This window comes from Corvus kubaryi, unplaced genomic scaffold (assembly GCF_017639235.1).
Source record: "Corvus kubaryi isolate FWS band 111438036 unplaced genomic scaffold, C.kubaryi_AGA036_p1.0 74, whole genome shotgun sequence".
Lineage (NCBI taxonomy): Eukaryota > Metazoa > Chordata > Aves > Passeriformes > Corvidae > Corvus > Corvus kubaryi.
In genome coordinates this window covers 6482902-6502809 of record NW_024582061.1, presented here as the reverse complement: position 1 = coordinate 6502809, position 19908 = coordinate 6482902, and the positions used below count along the sequence as shown (strand labels likewise).

At 44.0% G+C, this 19908-nt stretch overlaps 1 protein-coding gene across 5 annotated transcripts in view; it reads right to left on the bottom strand.

Moving 5' to 3' along the window:
- ITPR2 (inositol 1,4,5-trisphosphate receptor type 2) overlaps positions 1 to 19908 on the bottom strand; it is a 245589-nt gene that overhangs the window by 98581 nt on the left and 127100 nt on the right. For all 5 annotated transcript variants that reach the window (XM_042050417.1, XM_042050418.1, XM_042050419.1 and 2 more), the window contains 3 exons: positions 18565 to 18755; positions 17135 to 17277; positions 15492 to 15600 (listed from right to left, as the gene is read on the bottom strand). In XM_042050417.1, the coding sequence (XP_041906351.1) occupies positions 15492 to 15600; positions 17135 to 17277; positions 18565 to 18755 (443 nt within the window). The remainder of the gene's footprint in view (positions 1 to 15491; positions 15601 to 17134; positions 17278 to 18564; positions 18756 to 19908) is intronic.

Below are 19908 nucleotides of genomic sequence, written 5' to 3'. Positions count from 1 at the left end.
CCTGGCATGCTTTTGTTCATAAGCAACCTGACCTGCTCAGGCTGTAGTCAGAGCTTTCCACACCTTTGGAGCTCCTTTATCTTCTGTAATGCCTGTTAGATGATAACCAGAGTCCTAATATTCCCTCTCCACAGCCTGGGAGAAGAATGGCCCTTTATTCTGAGAGGAGGCCTGTTGTTAATCTCCAGCTGTCAAGACCTCTGAATCTGTTTACCTGTCTGGGCACTCCCTCTGCTCATGAGAGGCAGGGTCTGGCACCACTTCCATACCTATCCTTGGAAGCATCAGCAATGGATGGCTAAAGGACCTGAAACACAGCTCAGCATGGCTGATATGAAGCAGGAAAAACCAAAGACTCCTAAAGCTACAGTGAGGAAAAGTTCTCATTTTGCTCACAGCACAGTCCAGTCTGAGCTCTACTCATTTATTTCCTGAGTTGCTGCAGCAAGTTAAATTCCCTGACGATAATGAGCAGTCACCAACTGCATCACCAACTCATTAAATCAACTCAGTATCCACTCATTAGCAAACACATTTATACTCTCTGGTTTTAAGACTCACTGGCTAGCAAAAGCACAGCATATGATATTTGTTGGGGTATAATTTCTATTATTATTGTTCTGATTTGTGGAAAATGATCCTTATGTAGCAGCAGCATGCCTCCCTCTGTCTTTTGACTGTGCTAGATTATACACAAAACCTGTTACTTTTAAAAAATAGTCAGAAGATAAAGCCAGGGATCATTTTTCAGCTCTTTGCAAGACAGGGTTATGTAACTATACATAACAACGTATATTTAAACATGGGTCTGCTGCGTATAGAGAGGTGAAGTGAATGAATAGAGGAAGAGCAACAGAAGGGAAGACAAAAACCTCCTAACCACCAAAAATACCCCAACACTTTGTGATGCTTATTAATACAAAAACAACTCTAACAATAACTTCCTCTTGGAAATACAATAAATACAGGATAATAGAATGTGTATCATATAAAGTGATATTATTTGTTGAATATTCCCCAGATGCACAACCAGTACACCTGCTCTTATCAAACAGCATTGGAGTTTGTTGCAAGCACAGCTTTATAAAGGGCTATTTTCTTACTGTAGTGGTGGCAGGGGAAATGTTTAAGAGGAAAATGTTTTGACTGCCATGCAATCAGACTGCCTGTAAGCAGTATATTCTGGCCCTTAGAAAGTAGGGGAGATTTAATACAGCTCAAAATTTTGGAGGGTTTGGTTTCTTCACAGCTCCTGGGCAGCACTATTATTCTTTTCAAGGGCAAGACAATGAACATTAGCTTCCATCAGAGGAGGAGGGATGGGATTTCAAATGGTACTTTGGAGAAATGGTGAATGCTGCAGGGTGGGGATGGGGAAAGCACTTCTCTGTCTTTCAGCCCTTTCAGTTATGTCAATTTGCTCCTCAGCTGGTTATCAGTAAAAATTGTTGCTTAAACTTAAAGGTGCCCCAGATGCTCCACATTTGGTGGGGTTTTTTTCCCTCCTCACAGCCAAAGGACCTTCTTTCTTTTTTGCAGATAACTGGGTAAAAGGTGAGAGGTTGATGGCAAGAACATCTGCAGCTTCACAGAGGCACCCCTGTGCAACGCCACCGGGGAGTCACACACAAAATAATTCATGGAAACTCCTCACAGGCCACCTGCACGCCCAAACCTCAGCGCCTGCACTCCAGCATCCTGTGCCAAATCCCGCATCCCCAAACGCGGGGAGGCACCTCTGCTGCCTACAGAACCCGTTCTCGAGGCGGCGGCAAAGCGGGGGAGGGCCGAGTTAATAAATAAAACGCAGTTCCGTGCTCTTGCGGCGAGGCGGGGGCAGCGGGGAAGGAGCGGGGGCTCTGTTTGTCCCCCGGTGCCGCTCCCGCCGCGTTACATAAGGCGCAATTCCCGGCTCCCCCGGGCGGCGCAGGGGATGCGTGCTCCATGCAAATCCAGCCCCGCAGGAACCTCGGGAGCCATTTCTCAGCTCCTGCCGGCGGGGCCGCGCTCCCCGCGGGCTCGGGGCCGCCGCACGGAGCCAGACACTGCGCCCATTACATAACAGCGCCCGCGCCTCCCCCGGCGGCCCCGCTCACATGCGCCGCGGTCACATGCCCAAACAGCTCATTAAATCACTGCCCGGGCAAAGGCGATTACAGCACGGGGGCCAATTTTAAAGGGGGAAGGCGGTGCTTTGCACTCGCCCGCATCCCCCCGGCACAGCGCGCTGCCCTGCGGGAGCGGCCCCGGGGCACCGCAGCTGCGCGGGGCCGGGCACCGCTGGGGCACCGCTCTGCTCCGTGCTGCTCCCAGCCGGGCCCAGCTCTCACCCAGCTCTCACCCAAATCACCCTCCTGGCACGTGGGGAGGGCTGGGGACCAGCCTCTCCTGTCCAATGCGTGCTCACCGCACTTACCACTCACACAATCCCAGGATTGTTAGGGCTGGAAGGGAGCTCTGGAGCTCGTCCAGTCCAGCTCCCTGCCTTAGTGACAAAGGAACGCGTCCAGGTGGGTTTTGAAGTGCCTCCATTGTCATCTGGAGGGATTTTTTGCAAACAAGGCAAATGGTATTCGATAATGGATATATATTGGCTGTTGGGGATAAAACATGCTCCTCTCCGTGTCAAAGACGAGAGCCAGATTCCCTACACGGACGGGGGTCCCTCCCAGTGTCACTATCTGCAGGTCTGCATCCCCACAGGTATGACAGATATAAACATTTCCACAGGTACGACAGCCACGATCACAGCCAGGTGCTGGGAGAAGTGTGGGGTTAACACACGCCCCAGGTCTCCTACCAATATCCACCTGGCTGCCTTGGAAGCTGGAACACAAACCCCACCCACGCTGGGCAGCCGTGCTTGTGCGCCACAGGCGCGTTTGTAGGAGAGGGTGCTCCGTACAAGCCCCTCTGCTTTGTCTTTTGTTGGATCACCCCCTTGGGTTGCAGATTTTTGGAGCCACCTTGACCCAGAAATCCTCCTTCAGGAGAACAGGCATTGCAAATCGAGTTGGCCAACACAGCAGGAAGAATCTCTGGAGTCTGTACAACTCAAGAAGCGACTCTTTTCGTGTATGCCAACATTTCAGCAAATTTCTAAAAGCATGGTTTTTTCCAATAGAAGCCAACTTCAGAACAAGAATTTATACAGTAAGCCAAGCTTAATAAATTAATTTTTTAAAAGACTTCATGCCATTTTTTCCCCCAACAAATCTTTCATTCACGAAGCCCAGGAGCACACTCCTTGATTTAGGGAGGAGAAAACGGGCGCCCTGCCAACCTGCGAGGTTCTGCACTGTCATACGCAAAGTCCTGCTTCCACTTTCAGAGAGACCTTCTCTCAAGGTGAGTCACTCGGTCCTCTGGAGAGGAGCCCGAAATGGGAGTGAGCTTGTGCTACTTAAAAGTACCCTGTGCTGCACTGCCACGTGCCCACGGTGGTGGTACCTCGCTGTGCAGCAAGCTCAGGGCAAGAGGCAACGCTGTGCTCGAGTAGCCTGCCGGGGGAACGTCAGTTCCCTTCCCTTGTCCTTCAGCAACCCTCCTCACCACAAAAAAACATCTAGAATTACCAAAGTTCTGAGCCTAAACACAGCGCTCACCGAGCCAGAAACAAGCATTAGGGCAATATATCTGTTGACCAATCTCAGGAAAAGGAGAAAAAAAAAAAAAAAAAAAAAAAAAAAAGACAGCTTCCCCAGGGTGGCTGTTGCTCAAGTCAGATGGGGCAGTGGAACTTGTTTTAGCTGCACATGTGCTTTCCTAGCAGGAACGCGTGTGAAAGAGCCCCTTTGTGCAGGGCTGCAGCTGCCTGGTGCTGCTTTGCCACCTCCTGTGGCTCTGGAGGCCCCTGCTGGAAGATGGAGCTGGACGGGCACGGCATCGGCAGCGCCAGGGAAGCAGCCACTTTTCAGCTGCGAAATCAAGAGTTGAGAATCATGCAGAAGAGGCTTAAGAAAAGTATTTTAATTTACTCTGATTTTACTGCCTCACGGTTCTTGCAGGGGGCAGGCTCAATAGTAAAATCACACTGCATAGGGCTTAGCAGCAAAACAGACAGTGATCAAAGTACTGAACTTAAGACACAGAAGCCATAAACTGTGGGGCAGATCAAAAGAAAACATTATTCTAGCAATATTTCCTTTCCTGCTCCCAAATAAACTCTTTCTTCAGCTAAAAATCAGGAAAAAAATAGAGAAAAAGGGAAAAGTATGTGCAAAAATAGGAAAGAGAGAGATAGTTTAAAGAGACAAAGGAATTGGTTTTTTAGCTTCAAATTGTTTATAGTTTAAAAATTAGGTTAAATACATGATGAATTAAAGTATATATCAAATAGTTGACTTCCTGGGGTTTTTTACTTTTTTTTTTTTTAAAAAAAAAAAAGGAAGTAAAAGACCTGCATTTAGAGTGCTAGAATTTGCTACTGAGTTAAAACAAGCTCTTTCAGTATCACAGGTATGGAAATAATCTCTTTATATAAACAGCTTCATCTAAGTCAAGTGACTCCCTGCAGACCACACTGGGGACAGCAACTCCTTCTCAGCAGCCTCACTGAGCATCAGGTGGGACTCCAGAAGGAGCCAGTTCAGCTGCCACCTCCCAGCCCTGTGCCCACACACAGCCAGCACTGCTCTCACCTGGTGCCCTACACAGGCACAAATAAGTACCACTTTGCCCAGATTTCTGCAATACAAATTACTCATTTCTGTCTAAGCACACCCCAACCCTGAGTAATCTCCTAAACTTGCTGTTCTGGCTGATGTTTTGGGCTGTTTGGGTTTTGTTCTTCATGAAAACATTTCCACACACAGAAGAAAAATCCAAAGTCAAACAATAAAATCCGAGGTTTTCCCAGGCATGATGGTTTTTGCTGCAAGAATGCTTAAATATGAAGGAACAGAAGAAATGGTTCAACTTCCATTTTTCAAGCGGCCCCTTCTAAGTCCTTATGGTCAGTTTTATTGTGGGAATTATCATGACTACACAAAGTGCCAGCAACAACCAGGACAAATTTAATAAAGACTGTGACGTATAACCAGAACAATCCTCTCTGCCATCCAGGGTGAATTTACTGGCCAGCACACACTTTATTCCTAGCAGTGAATTACCACTGTTACATCCTCACAAAAGCAACCTAGTTAATGTGGGTCTCCTCACAAAATTAAGAATACTCAGGCTGCACAGTGTATTCTCCAGGAACATTTTTAGCCCCCTTGAAAAAGCTGTAAAAGAAGAACTTCCCAAGATGTGCAGGGCTTCCAGCATTTGTTTAAATGCAAAGATTTTCATTTTTAGAGCCGCAGTCAAATATTTGTATATTTAGAAGAGTTTGGTTTCCTAAAGTGCTAAACTGCACCCAGTAGAGCGGCCTGGGAGGAGCCTTAGAGCTGGGAACCTCTAACTGGTCACAGCTGAGAAAACACCTGGTTCAAGGGAAGCTTGTTTTTCCCCTGGAAGCAGTAAGGAGTCTTAAAACTGAAAGACCTGAGAGTCGAGGTTATCTAAATTTCTTCTGCAGCAGAGACAGGCAGACTGGGTGGAGGGCTAGTGGGACACAAATGCTACTGTAGACAGCTAAGGAGCCAAAAAATCAAGTTTTTTACAAGAAAGAGGAGAAAAGTAGTAAAAAAAAAAAGAGGGGGGTAAGGGTAAAAAGCTTGCAGGAAAAAGGAGTATAAGGAGACTTTGCTAGTGTAACTGCTCAGTAACTGGAGACAAAACGTTTTGGACAAGTCTGCCAAAAGCCATTTTCGGAGTGACAAGGCCCTGTCCCCAGCCCGCAGTGACAGCTCTGTACCTGGGGTTACCGACACCAGACCCAGCCTGCTGAGCATGTTTCCCATCCCCCAGGTGAGGGCCAGCAGTGCTTCTTGCTGGCACCCCTGGCAGCAGAAAGGATCCCCACGTGTGAACTCCGAGTGGGGAGCAAAGGGTTTAATGGGGCCTCACGTGCTGCCCAGGAACAGCTGCTGGGAGGCAAACAGGGCACAACCTGCACAAAGTGTTCATTGCAAGGAACACTTCCAGGCTCTCTGCAAAAAGCCTGCGGGTCAAAGTGACACTGAGAAAATGAAGCTCATAATCCTCAGGGCAATCACCAGCTCCAGAGCAGGCCCCTCACTGAGCAGCCTGGTCATCACACATCATTTAGGTATTCTGGGCTTTTCCCCATGAACTCCAGAGGTCAGGTAACCATAAATGAACCTGGCTTTTATTTCAGTAAATAAACACATGCATAATTCAACAAAGCATACTTCGAACTCTGGGATTTGTACAATAAAATTGGAAGAACAGACACTCTAAAGATTCAGAGAAATCCCAAATAAACTACTTGTAATTAAAAAATCTCATGATTTTCAAGCCAAATCTCGTGATTTGTTTGTGGCCTGACTCAGGGTTTTCAGTGCTTGGGGCTGGCAACTCTGACTAAGCAGGGATATGAAATAAGAGCGAGAGTGAGCCTGCCAGGCTTCTGTTTTCCTGGGACAGAAGACAAAGCAGCTCTGACAATTCCAGCTGGCAATACCATCCAGGCACTCCTCCAAGGCCAAACATGTTGGGTAAAATCCTCATCAGACAAAAAAAAAAAAAAAATCCTATCAGAAGCAGTTGCTGTGGTTGCTTAATAGCTGTTTTCTGAAGTTCAATATAGCATATATTTTCTTTTTCTTGAAAAGGGGGAGAAGGAAGAGATGAGCCACATTACAGACTAATCCCTTGCCAGATGTCATTAGTGATGAAGTCCCTTAGAAATTACATCAGTTTGAAACGAATCAGAAAACAGTGAGTTTCCATTTCCTCCTCCTGCCTGGCTAGACAGAGACCTCGGGATCAGCTTTCATCTATGGCCTGGAATCAACCCTCCTCTGCGTCTTGCTTAGTGTGGCAGGGGTGTTAAGCAAGTAATTGCGACCATTAAAAAGAAAAATAGCTCACTTACTCCTGCTCCCCATCCCTGTCAAATACCAGCTCCTTCATTAGGCTTCCCGGGAGCTGTCTCAGCACGCTGCAGGAGATTCTCCCTGCTCCTGGTGGACGTGGGTGCATCCAGCTGTGGCACACATCTCCAGCCACCACCCTTGCGTGCTCCTGGTGATGCCAAACCGGCAGCTGTCCCCTCTCTCCTGACAACCCCAAGTGTCCCCTCACATCTGGTATCTGGCAAGACAGCCTGGGCAGGGAATGGAATCTGATTTCCACCCATCTGCAATGCCCAGCCCTCCCTCTACCTGCTCACAGGGTGATGGATGAGGAGCAGAAGCACAGAAAGAGATCGAGTAGAAGGGCCTTGTTGGTTCTTAGTGCTTTTGCTTTCCCTGGTAAGGCAAGAGCATGCCTAATCCTGGTATATGAAAGGGAGGTATCTTTAATTCTTTGTGCTTGGACCGACTAAACCCAAACAATATCATAAACTGACGTTTTCTGTAGAAACTCAGTGCCTGAAACACATTTCTGGATCATAAATCCTGGACTAGAGCAGTTTATGTAATGCCACCTATTCACGCTGCCCTAAGTAACCATAACTAACCATTCCATTATAATGAGTCCATTATCCCCTGCTTTATTGTATTTTCTCTTAAAACAGAGATCAAAGATTTGGATCTAGTGGCATCATGCTGATTTCATTTTTATTACTGGCTCCCTAGGTCTATCATAAATATTCATTGGCCATCCTTAATACAAGGCATTGAATTCTGCTCACTGCTATCTCTGGTGCAACTGCAAAGTACAAACAGGGTTGTTGCTCAAACATATTAAATAAAGCAGCGGCAAATTTGTGACAGTCAACAACAACAACAGCAGCAACAACAACGAAAAAAAAACCCACCCAGAAAACAAAAGAACCCTTTTCCCCTTCCAAGGAAAATCAAAACCAAAGGAGACATTTTCTCTTGCCCCCTCCACGACTACTGCAGACATTTGACTGCTGTGGGAATTGAGCTGTGCAGCAGCAGCAGCAGCAGCAGCAGCTGACCTGCTCCCACAGACAGGAGACGTTTCTGAAAAGTCCACAGTTGCCACACTGTGGTCTCTGCGATACTGCAGCACTCTCTGTGCTCCCCAGTAAGAATTAGAACCATTACCTGGCAGTGGTACTGAAACTGCTCATAAATGTGGCCTTTTCGTATAGGAATTAATTCTGAAAAGGGAGTGGGAAGTGTGTGGGGAGAAACATCCTCCAAATTCATAGTCAAGAAAACAGTTTAGGCAGTTTTATTCTCCAGACTCCCAAAAAATCTTGCAACCATCCCAAACTTCAGGGTGCCTGCAGTTTGTTTCTCTCACGTGTTCCTCTGGACTCCCTTCCCACCTCAGTGTAGCTACGCCCAGGGTATGGAAACCCCAGTTGTACCCATGTGAACTGCTCCTGCTCTGCAAATAAGCACAGGCAAAGGCCCCTTGGAATGTCAACTGGGCACTTTGAACAACCACCAATCACTAAAATTAGGGTGGCCATGGGAATTCTGGTTTTCCTCCTGATAAGGAACTCTGACAGGATTTACACATATCAGTTGCTTTATAGTCTAAGCAAGAACATCTACTCCATTAAAAACAAAACAATATGCTAAGACACCGAATGAACATTATAATATTTATCTTCTAATATAACTCCACCGTGGAGGTAAAAGAAAAAGAGAAGGAATAGGAGTAAATAACCTAAAATAAATGTTTATATTTTTATTTATGCATATGAATCTATCCTCACACAAAACTCCACACACCTGGAGACATGAACTATTTGATAAAACTGTTGGCTCATTTTACATATTAATTTAAAACATATCTTTGGTCATTTACCTAGTGCCTTGCCAATCTAGGATCTGCTAGAACCTTCCACTAAATTCCTAAAAATCTGCTTTATTCATAATTTAAAATAAAGAGATAAAACCAGTCAGGAAGAAAACTTTGATCCTGATGCCTTCATGATGTAGAATTTGATTCAAAGAGCTATAGTGAGCATGGAGTTTAACTTCCAGATGTACTGAAGTCTTTAGTGAAATTCATCTCACCTATATTTGAAACAACAAAAATAAAATCCACGTGCTGCTGTTCACAAAAAGGATCCTGATCAGTTCCATGAATATTGTACCTGAGTAAGGTGAGATGAATCATCCTCAGAGCTCTAACAGTTTCATTTATTAAAGAACTCTCTTCTCTTGCACTCTTTTTTATTTGTTTTTAACAAATAGCAATATCAATAGAGAAGGATGTCAAACAGTTTGCAGGCAGTTATGATTTTCTTGCTGGTTTGCTCTTCATAAGATCACATCCATAGGAAGGAATTAATGTGAAATTAGAAGGGCAAGCCCCCTATGTCCCATACACTGTGTAAAGGAGGAATTCCAGAGCAGAAATCAGTCATTTGAAGTTCAGAGCACAGAACAAGCTACTCCGGTTTTATTGGTTTGGTTGATGCTGTCTAAATCAGTAGCTACAAAAAATATTTTACATCAGATGCTCCTTTAGAGGAGAGATTATGTGCGTGAGAAGGGCAGATGATACAAGTTCCAAAATAATTTATCAATCAGGATTTGGGGCTTAATATTTCTGAAAGAAAACTGGATAACAACATACCATATTATTAAAATTTGATAAATATGAGCTGCTGAGAGACTACAACTTTTTGGATTAAATGTATTTACAACCATGTGCTTTTACAGGCTGGGCATCCTGCAATTAGATTTGTTTCTGACTTGAAGAACAAACAAACAAAGGAAAAATAACCAGGGGAAAGAGTAAGTACGAGTAGTGAATACCATTGCTCACTGAATTATCACCTGAGATAGAAGTACCTTTAGGTCTCTGGAGATACTTTATTTGCATCATGATGAGTCAACAATTACACATGTTAAAGAGAGGGCAAAATCATGACTGCAATGTAGTTAGGCCTGGGTTCACTGCCCCTGCAGCAGATTAAACTGCTCCTGCCCTTCACTAGATCAGGACCTGCATTCTGTAGGGGGTCAGGAGGGTTGTCTCCCAAATTACCTGTCCTTGACATACAACTTTGAATTTAAAGTTCTTGTCCAGCTCAACAAGAGCAATGCACTCCACCTGAAACTACCCATGGCACAGACCCCTGTAAGCGCCTCCCAACTGGCCCAAGCACAGTGGCTCTGAACAGGCTCCTGAAGGTGACACAAGCAGGTGACAGCCCAAAGCTGGAGCAAATCTCTAGGGCCTGTTACTTACAAAAAAAAAAATCTCCCCTTAAAAATAAGTCACGCTTTCCATATACCAAGTTCTCACAGGTTTTTGCACCAGCAACAAATACGCGTGATTGAAAATCCAGCAGAATATCTGAGGGCTGTCCTGCAGCATTGTCCTTCAGTCCAGAACAATGCACATCACAGGAGGGATAAGGGGTACCCCGAAGATGAGAGATGCTAATTCAGAATATTCTGGATCATGCTGCCTGTCACAGCCCCAGAAATGTGCAGCAGTGACAACACAACAGTGGCTGATGGCCTGAGGCTCTGAGCGCTGTGGCTGACAACACCTGGCTAGAACAAACGCCACCATCACATGCCTCCTGGTATCCCTCTGCTTAATTATCTCAGCTTGAAGCCTAGAGGGGGGAAAGTGAAACTGTGCTCATTTGTTTTTCTGTAGGTTTTCTCTCTTTGTAAAATGTCAGTGCGTGGGTCTAATGAGAAATTACCACGCTTTAAGGTTCTGACCATATCCAGTGTTCAGTCTTGCACATCTGAAAGCTCTGGTGCTCCTGCCACTGCAATTACTGGCTCAGAGGATTCAGGGCAATAGCAAAGCTTCAATCCTCTGCTGCAATGAATTGTTGGAGGCTTCAGTTCTGCAGCTCATCACCACCTTCACACAAAGCATCTCCAAGACCGAGGGGTCTGTCCCACTTGTATTTGAGCTTTCACTAAGCATTTAACTCCCGTTCCAAAGCCACAACAGCAGCTTTTTGACCATACCAGAAGTGCTGGTCACAACCAGGCTGGTACTGCTGGAGGTAACCAAACATTCTTCCTCCCTGCACCTCCAGTGAACTAGCTTCCTAAGGAGAGAGTTATTAATGCAGGATCCTGCAAAAGCATCCTTTACCAGACAAAATATGTAAGTGTTCTTTTGAAAAATTCAGTATAAACAGCACTGAGTGTACATGTTCTCTATGGTGTTTCTGACCCCCTACCTACCTCACAGCCACTTAGTGAGGAAGTGAGGAAATGAGCTTAGTGAGGAAAATGGCCTATTGACAACAGGGAAAAACAGGCCAGCACACAGGTATTTTTATACATCAGCACAAACAAAACTGACAGCAGAAACAGGGTAAAATTAAATGTAATTCTTCAAAATGCCTGCAGTGCCACTAACCCAAAATGCAAGTAAATAAAGGAATTTGGATCCCACTCTCCCATTTAAAATATGCATTCTTTTGAGGTATGATACATTCAGCAAACAACACGTTTACAGAATTATTCTCTTTTTCTTCCTCTTTTTTTTTTTAACCTACAAATGCAATTTATCTGAATGCTGCCTAATTTGCACATGCAAATAAGTCAAATCATCTTGAAAAGATGAGGCTATAGAATAGAATGCAGCTTAAGTTGAGAATGTCTGTGATTCAATGAGCTGCAATGCTGGGACAGTGTAGTGGCTCCCAACAAAATCTCCTGGCTTCTAAAACCCATTGAGGCCATTTACCTCAGCAGAAAAAGACTTGCAGCTCCCACTGGCTTCAGCTTGACTGGTAGATAAATACAGTAATAAACTGGCACTATTGCTTGTGACAAACTCACTGGACTCCACATGAAAAGATTCAGTTCTTCTGGCACAAAATGACCAACAGCCAGCAGTGGCCATATCTGGGACCACACCTTACAGGAATAAAATACATTTGTATTTCCACCAAAGCTGTACTGGTTTTTTCACATGTATATTTGGTGGTGTTGCTACAGACAGAGGGGAGAGGACAGCTTACATTTCATGTCTAAAGTGGAATGCAGAAACATTAACCCTGCAAAACAAAAGGCCACAAAGCTACTTCTATGATTTTAAATCATGCACTAGTGCAAATGTCTGAGAGAAAACGAACATTTTTCATGAGTTTTTCCAAAAAAGGCAAAAAGTGCAGCTACTTATTTCTGACAATTAAGCAGCTTACAGAGTCTTTGTTCTACTGACGCTTAAAAATGCAGTTTTCAATTATTTATACTGTAGTTCAACACCTAAAACAGTGAGAAAAAAAAATAAAGTGTGTGTTCTGCAGCACAGGCACCCCTTCCTGAAGGGCTCCATTCATTTACAGCAGTGTTTCTTGAAGGAGCTGCCATAGGGAGGGGCACACAGGTCTGGATTCTGCCACATTCTGTAATGCCCTATCATCCATTAGCACATCTGATCAGATGTAATATATACATGATATCAGAGAGCATATTTTTCCTCCAGAGGTGCTGACCTGATTTGTGTACAGTTGGGAAATCAGAAGGTTGTCCATACCTAAGGCACTGCCATGCCAGCAGCTGCAGCGAGGCAAGAAGTCAGCACATGAGCACAATTAGGTCAAGAGTTCAACAACTTCATCCAATTCACTGAGAAGGCTTTAATTTAAGCTTCTGAGCCCTCTTTGAAGCTGCTGGATCACTGTTCCTGGCCCACCAGCTCTGTTGTATGGACAGACACTTTAAGCAGGGCAGCAAGGCAGTGCTAAGATTTTAAACTGCTCCAATCATTTGCAAAGTGAGCACACATCAGACTACATGTCTCAGGTGCTTTTGGAAATGTTACTCAGATACAAACTGAGGTGTGTCAATAGGTCTAGAGGCAACATTCACACAGAAATTAAACTGATATCAAGCACTATGGTGAAACATAAAAAGATATGCCTAAAAAATTTCAAAAATCCCAGGCCAAGATCCTTCTGGTTTTGTAAAATGGGTATGAAAATGGCCGGCGATTATAAACCCAAATAACGATGGGGCAGATCTAGTCCAAGCACAGTCCTTTCTGTCCCTCCTGCTTTTCTTCCCAAATAGCCAGTCTGAAGCAGGCTTTTAGATAAATACACTTAGATACTACAGTAGCTATCTGAACAGAGGCAATGTGAGCGCCCTCCACACACTGCTTCCCCCAAGTGTTTTAACGTTGTTCTGGAAGAGAGGGGCTGTAGATCAGGTTACACTCCAGTTAGTGACCTAATCAATACAAACAGGGCTAGGACTTAATGCAGAACTCCCAGGAGATTGCAATAATCAGCCACAATTACTTATGAAAGCCAATCAATGGCCAGGAGGTTTTATGTGTCGTTTATATACCTTAAATCAAACTTCTGAAAATCAACTTTGATTCCCAGCATGATTAGATGCTGTGGTGCTAAGCAAGACAAAGCACAAGCAAGTGCTGCCTCAGAGGCTGACTGCAAGGAAATCCAAGGATGGAGTCAGGAGAGCACCAGAGACCAGAAACTCACCACCAAGGGGAGGTGCAACAATAGAGTTGACATAGTAGATGCAGAAATAGGAATAAAATCAGTGAAATAAGCCCCTACAACTATTTTGCTTCCTGTTCCTTCAGCAAATGACACAGGCTACCTTCCAGTGGTCACATGAAAGACAAAGACAGTAGAAGGTGCTCATTGGTGGGAATTAAAGCAAAGAGAGAGGAGGAAATTTTATTTCATTATTTCATCCTTCTTTCTCACTGTGGAAAAGTCTGCAGAAACTGGAGGTTTACCATTTCTGTCAGGTTTATCAGAGAAAATACATTGTGATGGGCGATTAGCAAACTCAGGCTTCCTGTCAAAATGTCCCACATCCCTCTGTAGCTTTGTTCTGGTTATGACCATTATGTATTTACTACTATTTTTTTTTTTTTAGCATCTGCATACCATAGTTGAATAACTTTGCAGGCAGTGAGATCACAGCTCAAAAAAAGATGGGAAACACGCACATGAGGCTGCTCATTGTGCTATTTTTACTGTTCTAAAGTCCATGGCATTGAACAGTGACTCATAAGAGTAGCAAGCCAGAGAAGCACTTGCAAAGCATATCCAAGCTTGTTTATTCACGTATTTGTTTGCACTGATTCATCACATTCCTCAGTGTAAAACCATTGGGACTCCAGAGGAAGCACGGGGGAGAAATTCTGTTTATAAAGTGCTTCTCCACCCACCATGCACCCCCAAGGTGGTGGAGGTCACATGAGGGATTTGGAAATACACCTCCTTTACCCACTCCTGGAAAGCAGAGCCCCTACACACTGATGGAACACATTCCCTGTGATGCCAACTCCTTCCCTTAACTCTATCTCCCTTTATCAGCATCTACAACAGGGTACAAGGAGCAACTAAAACAAGCAAATCTTCTTGCTTGTTTCAAGTCCTACTTTAAAAGTGTTGCCTTTTTTCCTCCGCTGTAGTCCTGACATGAGGTTAACTTATGGTGGGTCATGTAATTCTCTTGGAGAGGTTTGGCAAAGGTCAGTTATAAAAGCAAATTATTTTTTCCATGTGATGCAGTGGTGTTATGCACCCAGAATGCTATTAGAATAAGTATGAATAATAATAAAGAATAGTAATATCTGCTTCCCCTGTGAAATTCTTTTTATGACATTAAAAAAGAATTTGTCTGCCCAGGCCTAACCACAGTTTTCTTCAAGCAGGAGGTAAAGATGGGTTTGGTTTTCTCTGCTTACACTGGTTATTTTTGCACAGGGCAGGGCTGATGTCAGTACTGAGAGATTAAATGATAGCTCTATGATTCATATTTAAGGGTGAATAATGCTGAAAGGATTTGGGGAATACCCAGAAATACGGATAAGAGGAAATTACACAAAAGGCACTGAGATCAGGCTCAGAAAGAACAGGGACAGCTGACATCTAAATCTGAATCTGCCTACTGATAGCCAAAGGAGCAGGCAAAATGAAAGAGGCATTTGAGAGACTTAGTTTTGCAAGAGAAAAGTGGGCAATGAGGGGAGAGAAGAATGCAAGAAATAATTAGACACTTACAGAGTACAGACTATGTCACTTCTTCCCAAAACTGGCAGCTCTGCTTAAACATTGCAGATTTCCTTTCACACATTTGGGAGCATTAAAAAGCGTGTGGAGTACAAAAGTCTGGCACCACAGGCAGCATGGAAAAACTGTACAATTGCAATTAAAAATCCCTATATTTCCATTGATTTTACGGTAAAGTTGGCTGTGACAAATGAAGACTAATCTCCAGAAATAGAGAATATCCAATATATGATAACTATACACAGTAATACTTGCTACTTCAAGTTCATTTCATCTCGCTTGCCTTGGCTCTTATCAAGTCCCTCACACAAAACTATGTAAGGCAGAGAGTTTGTTTTGTTCCAAACCGACTTCCTACCTTACCACACTGTTCCTAAGACACCAAGTTATCTCTAAAACATGCACAAAACTGAAACCATGTCAGATTCTGTTACTGTCCCACAGCCAACATTTTAATACCGTGCTGTTGGTTCTATATTTAATATTAAAGTGGTAGCAGCAGTACCTCTTCTGCAAAGTTGGTCTTCTTGTCAAGCATTTCTCGTAACGTCTGAAGGATTTTAATGCAGAGCTTTTCTTCTTTCTCCATTAGCTTCTTTGTGTGATTAATCAACCTGAGAGTAAAATATTAAAACTTCAAGAGCATTGCACATTCTTGCTAAGCCATACTACAGTTTCTTTATGTGAAAATTGGCCATCGCTATATTTTTCCTCAAGGAAAGGAAATAAAAGTGGTCAAGAGAAATCACAATTAAAAAGGAAATGGGATTTTCAAGGTGTTGGGAGATTTTTGTGTCAATTTGCATATCTTACTGCCCATACAGAAGGCAGAATTCTACATCTACTTTTTATAAGGGCTTCCAGATTAAGATTCAGGCTTGCTATTTCATCATTTCTTTATTTAAAGGTAACTTATTTGAACCATTATTTAAAGGTAACCAGTGTTCACCATGCATCTTGCAAACTTTAAAAGCTACAACCTTTACACCTTCCAACTTCTATGATGGTTATAGTATATTTATGATATGATTAGCAAATGGTATTCAGCCGAAAGGATTTCCAAAAAACCTTACATGGAAGCATTCAGAAATGCGGACATTTGGATGAAACATAATCGTTGTTTATTCACACAACCACTTGACAAGCCAGAAAACAAGGTACATTTCTGTCTCCAGCTATGACTGTGACAGCAGTTTGGATTTCAGTCAGCTGAAGCTGATACCAGAAGCAGCCTTTCTGTCTTTGTGCAGAACAGATCTGTGCACAGGTCCTTGCACCGGTTCACACATTGCTGTAGAAATGTTTGTGAAAAGAGGAAAAGAGGAAATCTGAAGCCCTTGGACACGTTTGGTTTTTTTGCATTTTGATGCTGGCTTCGAACAAGAGTTTGGACAGCGGACATGGAGTGGGACAACCTCAAAATTTAATTTTTCTTTTTAATTTTTCCAAGCATATAAAGTATATTGTTATATTGCTACCTCTGCAGAATATGCAAATAGCCAAGGAATCAGGAGAGCTGCCAAATGCATTCATTTCCCCCAAGTTATCTCTGTTTAAATTATAGTTTCTCAAGGGCAGGGAGGGCATCTCACTTGAGGACTAATAAAAAATTTGCAAGACTCTATTCCAATGCACAGACTGCAAATAAAACAACTAATAATTCAAGATCAGATAGGGGTCCTGGTAAAATGTATTTTCAAAGAGCTGTTGGCAGTTTAAAATAAAAATATGTATTTGCTGTACCAAAAAAATCCAACAAAAAACCTACAAGCCTTGAGCAGCCCGCTGCTTCATTATGAATTCTTGAAAATTCTAAAATGGAAAATCTAGGTTTCTGCTGTAGATTTGGAGAAATGTAATAGCAAAAGTAGCCCATTAAGAAAACAGAAGTAGGTTGAGCCTACCACAATTTTAACAAACCACTAACATCCCATTTCTAGCAGGTAAGGCAAGCAATCTCTCTCTCTGTGCTCTCCAGACAACAAAACTGCTGAGAAATATAAAATATGGAGCAAAAGACCTCGCTTTAAGCTTTCAACAGTGAACTTGGACACCTGCATTCTTAAGTCTCTGCTGAAAGCCAGAAGTGCTGTTGAAAATGTTAAAACCTTCTTTCCCAAAGAAGCAAATAGGCACCTCTGCACTTACTTGGACATGAAAGCACCGCATCTTATTCTGGCATCGCTGCCCTCAGGAAACAGGAGCTCTGGGCTGTGCAGCACATCAACCAGCACCGAGAATTCAGCTTGCATCATGGGGGTGAACTGCTGCTCCAAGGAGGACACCACGTCCTGGGGAAGACAGGAGAACATCCATAACTGCAAGGGAACTACAACAACATCGCTGTGGAGTCGCACAGTTCGGTGTGATGCACTGCTTAACCCAGTGTGATGCCCAGCTGCAAGAGCCCTGGGCAACCCAGGTGCTTGTAAAGCCACCTCAAGCCTTTCTTCACGCCACTCCTCCTGCAGGGCAAGGGGGAGAAGGTGCCCATTGTTACTCTCTTTCAGATTTCTCCTCTGCAGTACTGCTCACAAAACCTGCAGCAACAGTCAGGGTGATATGGTGTGCTGCAAAAACAATGCTCATCACACACAGTTAATGTGTCGCCTCAGGTGGTGTGTCCTTAGTGTTTAGGGCCCCTCTGTTTGTCTGGGTCCTGCTGTTTTCTCAGGTCTTTGATCCTGTTTAGGCTCTTCATGCACAAGGTAATCTCCATCTCATGGCAATCTCCAGTGACACAAGCATGACACAGCGGCTCCTAAAACCTCCAGTGTCTCCTCTGCAGCCAGAACAGGACATGTGGGCATAAAAAGGCAGAAAGGAGATGGTGCTGTGTGGAGCACTTTGAGGACAACACAACTTGAGTATTGTGTGCAGTTTTGGGCACCACAATGTTAAGTGTCCAAAGAAAGGACATGAAGATGGTGAAGGGCCTGGAGGTGAAGCCATACGAGGAGCAGCTGAGGGCACTGGGTCTGTTCAGCTGGAGAGGAGGAGGCTGAGGTCAGAGCTCACAGCCGTTCTGCAGCTTCCTCACCTGGGGAAGGGGAGGGGCAGGCACTGATCTCTGCTCTGTGTGACCAGGGACAGGACCTGAGGGAACGGCTGGAGCTGTGTCAGGGGAGGGTTAGGCTGGATATCAGGAAAAGGTTCTTCCCCCAGAGGGTGGTGGGGCATTGAACAGGCTCCCCAGGGAATGGTCACAGCCCCAAGGCTGCCAGAGCTCCAGGAGCGTTTGGACAGTGCTCTTGAGGATTCACAGGGTGGGATTGTTGGGTGCCCTAAGCAGGGCCAGGAGCTGGACTCAATGATCCTCATGGGACCCTCCCAGCTCAGCTCATTCTGTGATACCTCCTACTCCTCTAGGAGCCAAATGCCGATCCTGGATCAAAAGGCCCTGCTTCGGCCAGACACCAGAGAAGAGCTGAGCCTTCGGCCTCCCCCACGCAGAAGTGCAGTGGCCCCTCTAATCCAGCACAAAAATGCACTGGGCCTGTCTCTGGGGTTTTCCACATCTGGCACATGTGAGATAACTGCACTCCCACTGCTGCCCAAGCCATTTGCTATTTCTGTACCTGTAGTTTCTCTATGATATTTCTGTAATCCCAGGCAGGCCCGCCAAGAGCTTCTTTGAAGCGAGGTCCGCTGCGGGCTGACATCCTCCACCCCATGGCTGCCCTCTGCACCATGTTGGAGTGACTCTTCATGAACAAGGTGTTCACCTGGCTGTCCAAATCCACTGGAATCGCAATCCCACGGTTCTTTGCTTTAATAGGAGGAAAAAACCCAAGACATTTACAGTGGCAAAAATTTGAAAATCTTACAGAGATCATGGCATGCAAAAGCCTGATCCTGTTGAAGTTAAGGGGCAGGGTGATAGCACTTCAACAAGTTTTAAAAATAAGGATCCTAAGAATAAGAACACTTAAAAATAAGGATATTTAAGTGATAGAAATCAGCCTAATCTAGTTAAAGAAAGCAAGCTGTACTACTTTAAATGAGATGAAGATCATTTCCAGTATATATTTTCATAGACACATTTATTTTTTAAAACAACAATTTTTCTACTAACATGAAGAAAAATCCAGAGATATTAAGAAGAGTAACAAAAGGAGTATGTGTTATTATTTCAACAGTTAGTTTTACTCTATTCAGAAGCAAATTCTGAAAGTTTTCTTTCTAGTAGATATGTGCACATTTATCCAATTTATCCCAAGTACTCTCTGTTGCTTTACTGTGTATTTCTCTTGAGAAGACCTTGAGCAACCAAGTGCATACAAATTAAATTTGAAAAAGACTGTCTCCTCTTCTCTCTGGGTTTCCTATACTGCTAGGGTTGCTAAACCCTGGATTCCTGGATGGTTCCTGGATGCCACTGCAATATATCCAGTAGTTAATAAACATCTGATAGTCTAACAGATAGTTAAAAAAATTTAACCAATAGCTAAAAATGCTTTTTTTTTTTTCTTTTTTACACTTAAGAGGCAGGAAATTACAATAGAGAGTATCAGAATAAAAAAAATTAAGAGAGACTTGCAGGAATTTTTACAGGGCATCCACTATTAAACTACTATTGCATCCTGCACTATTGTTTGAAAGGGAAGTTTGAAAGGCAATGTTAGAAGGTATCTGCCCTCTCCCCCAGTAAAATCTCTGTGTTAGCTGACCCTCTCCATTCCACTGGAGATCAGAGTGGCATTGTTCTCTGGCTCAGCACGAGTAGTCTGAAATTCAACCAGTAAACAAGAGTTTGCCCCATCCCTGGAAGTGCTCCAGGGCAGGCTGGATGGGGCTTGGAGCAACCTGGGATAGTGGAAGGTGTCCTTGCCCGTGGCAGGGAGTGGAACTGGATGGTTTTTAAAGTGCTTTTCAATCCAAACCATTCTGTGATTCTATCATCAATACATCAGTATCTCTGA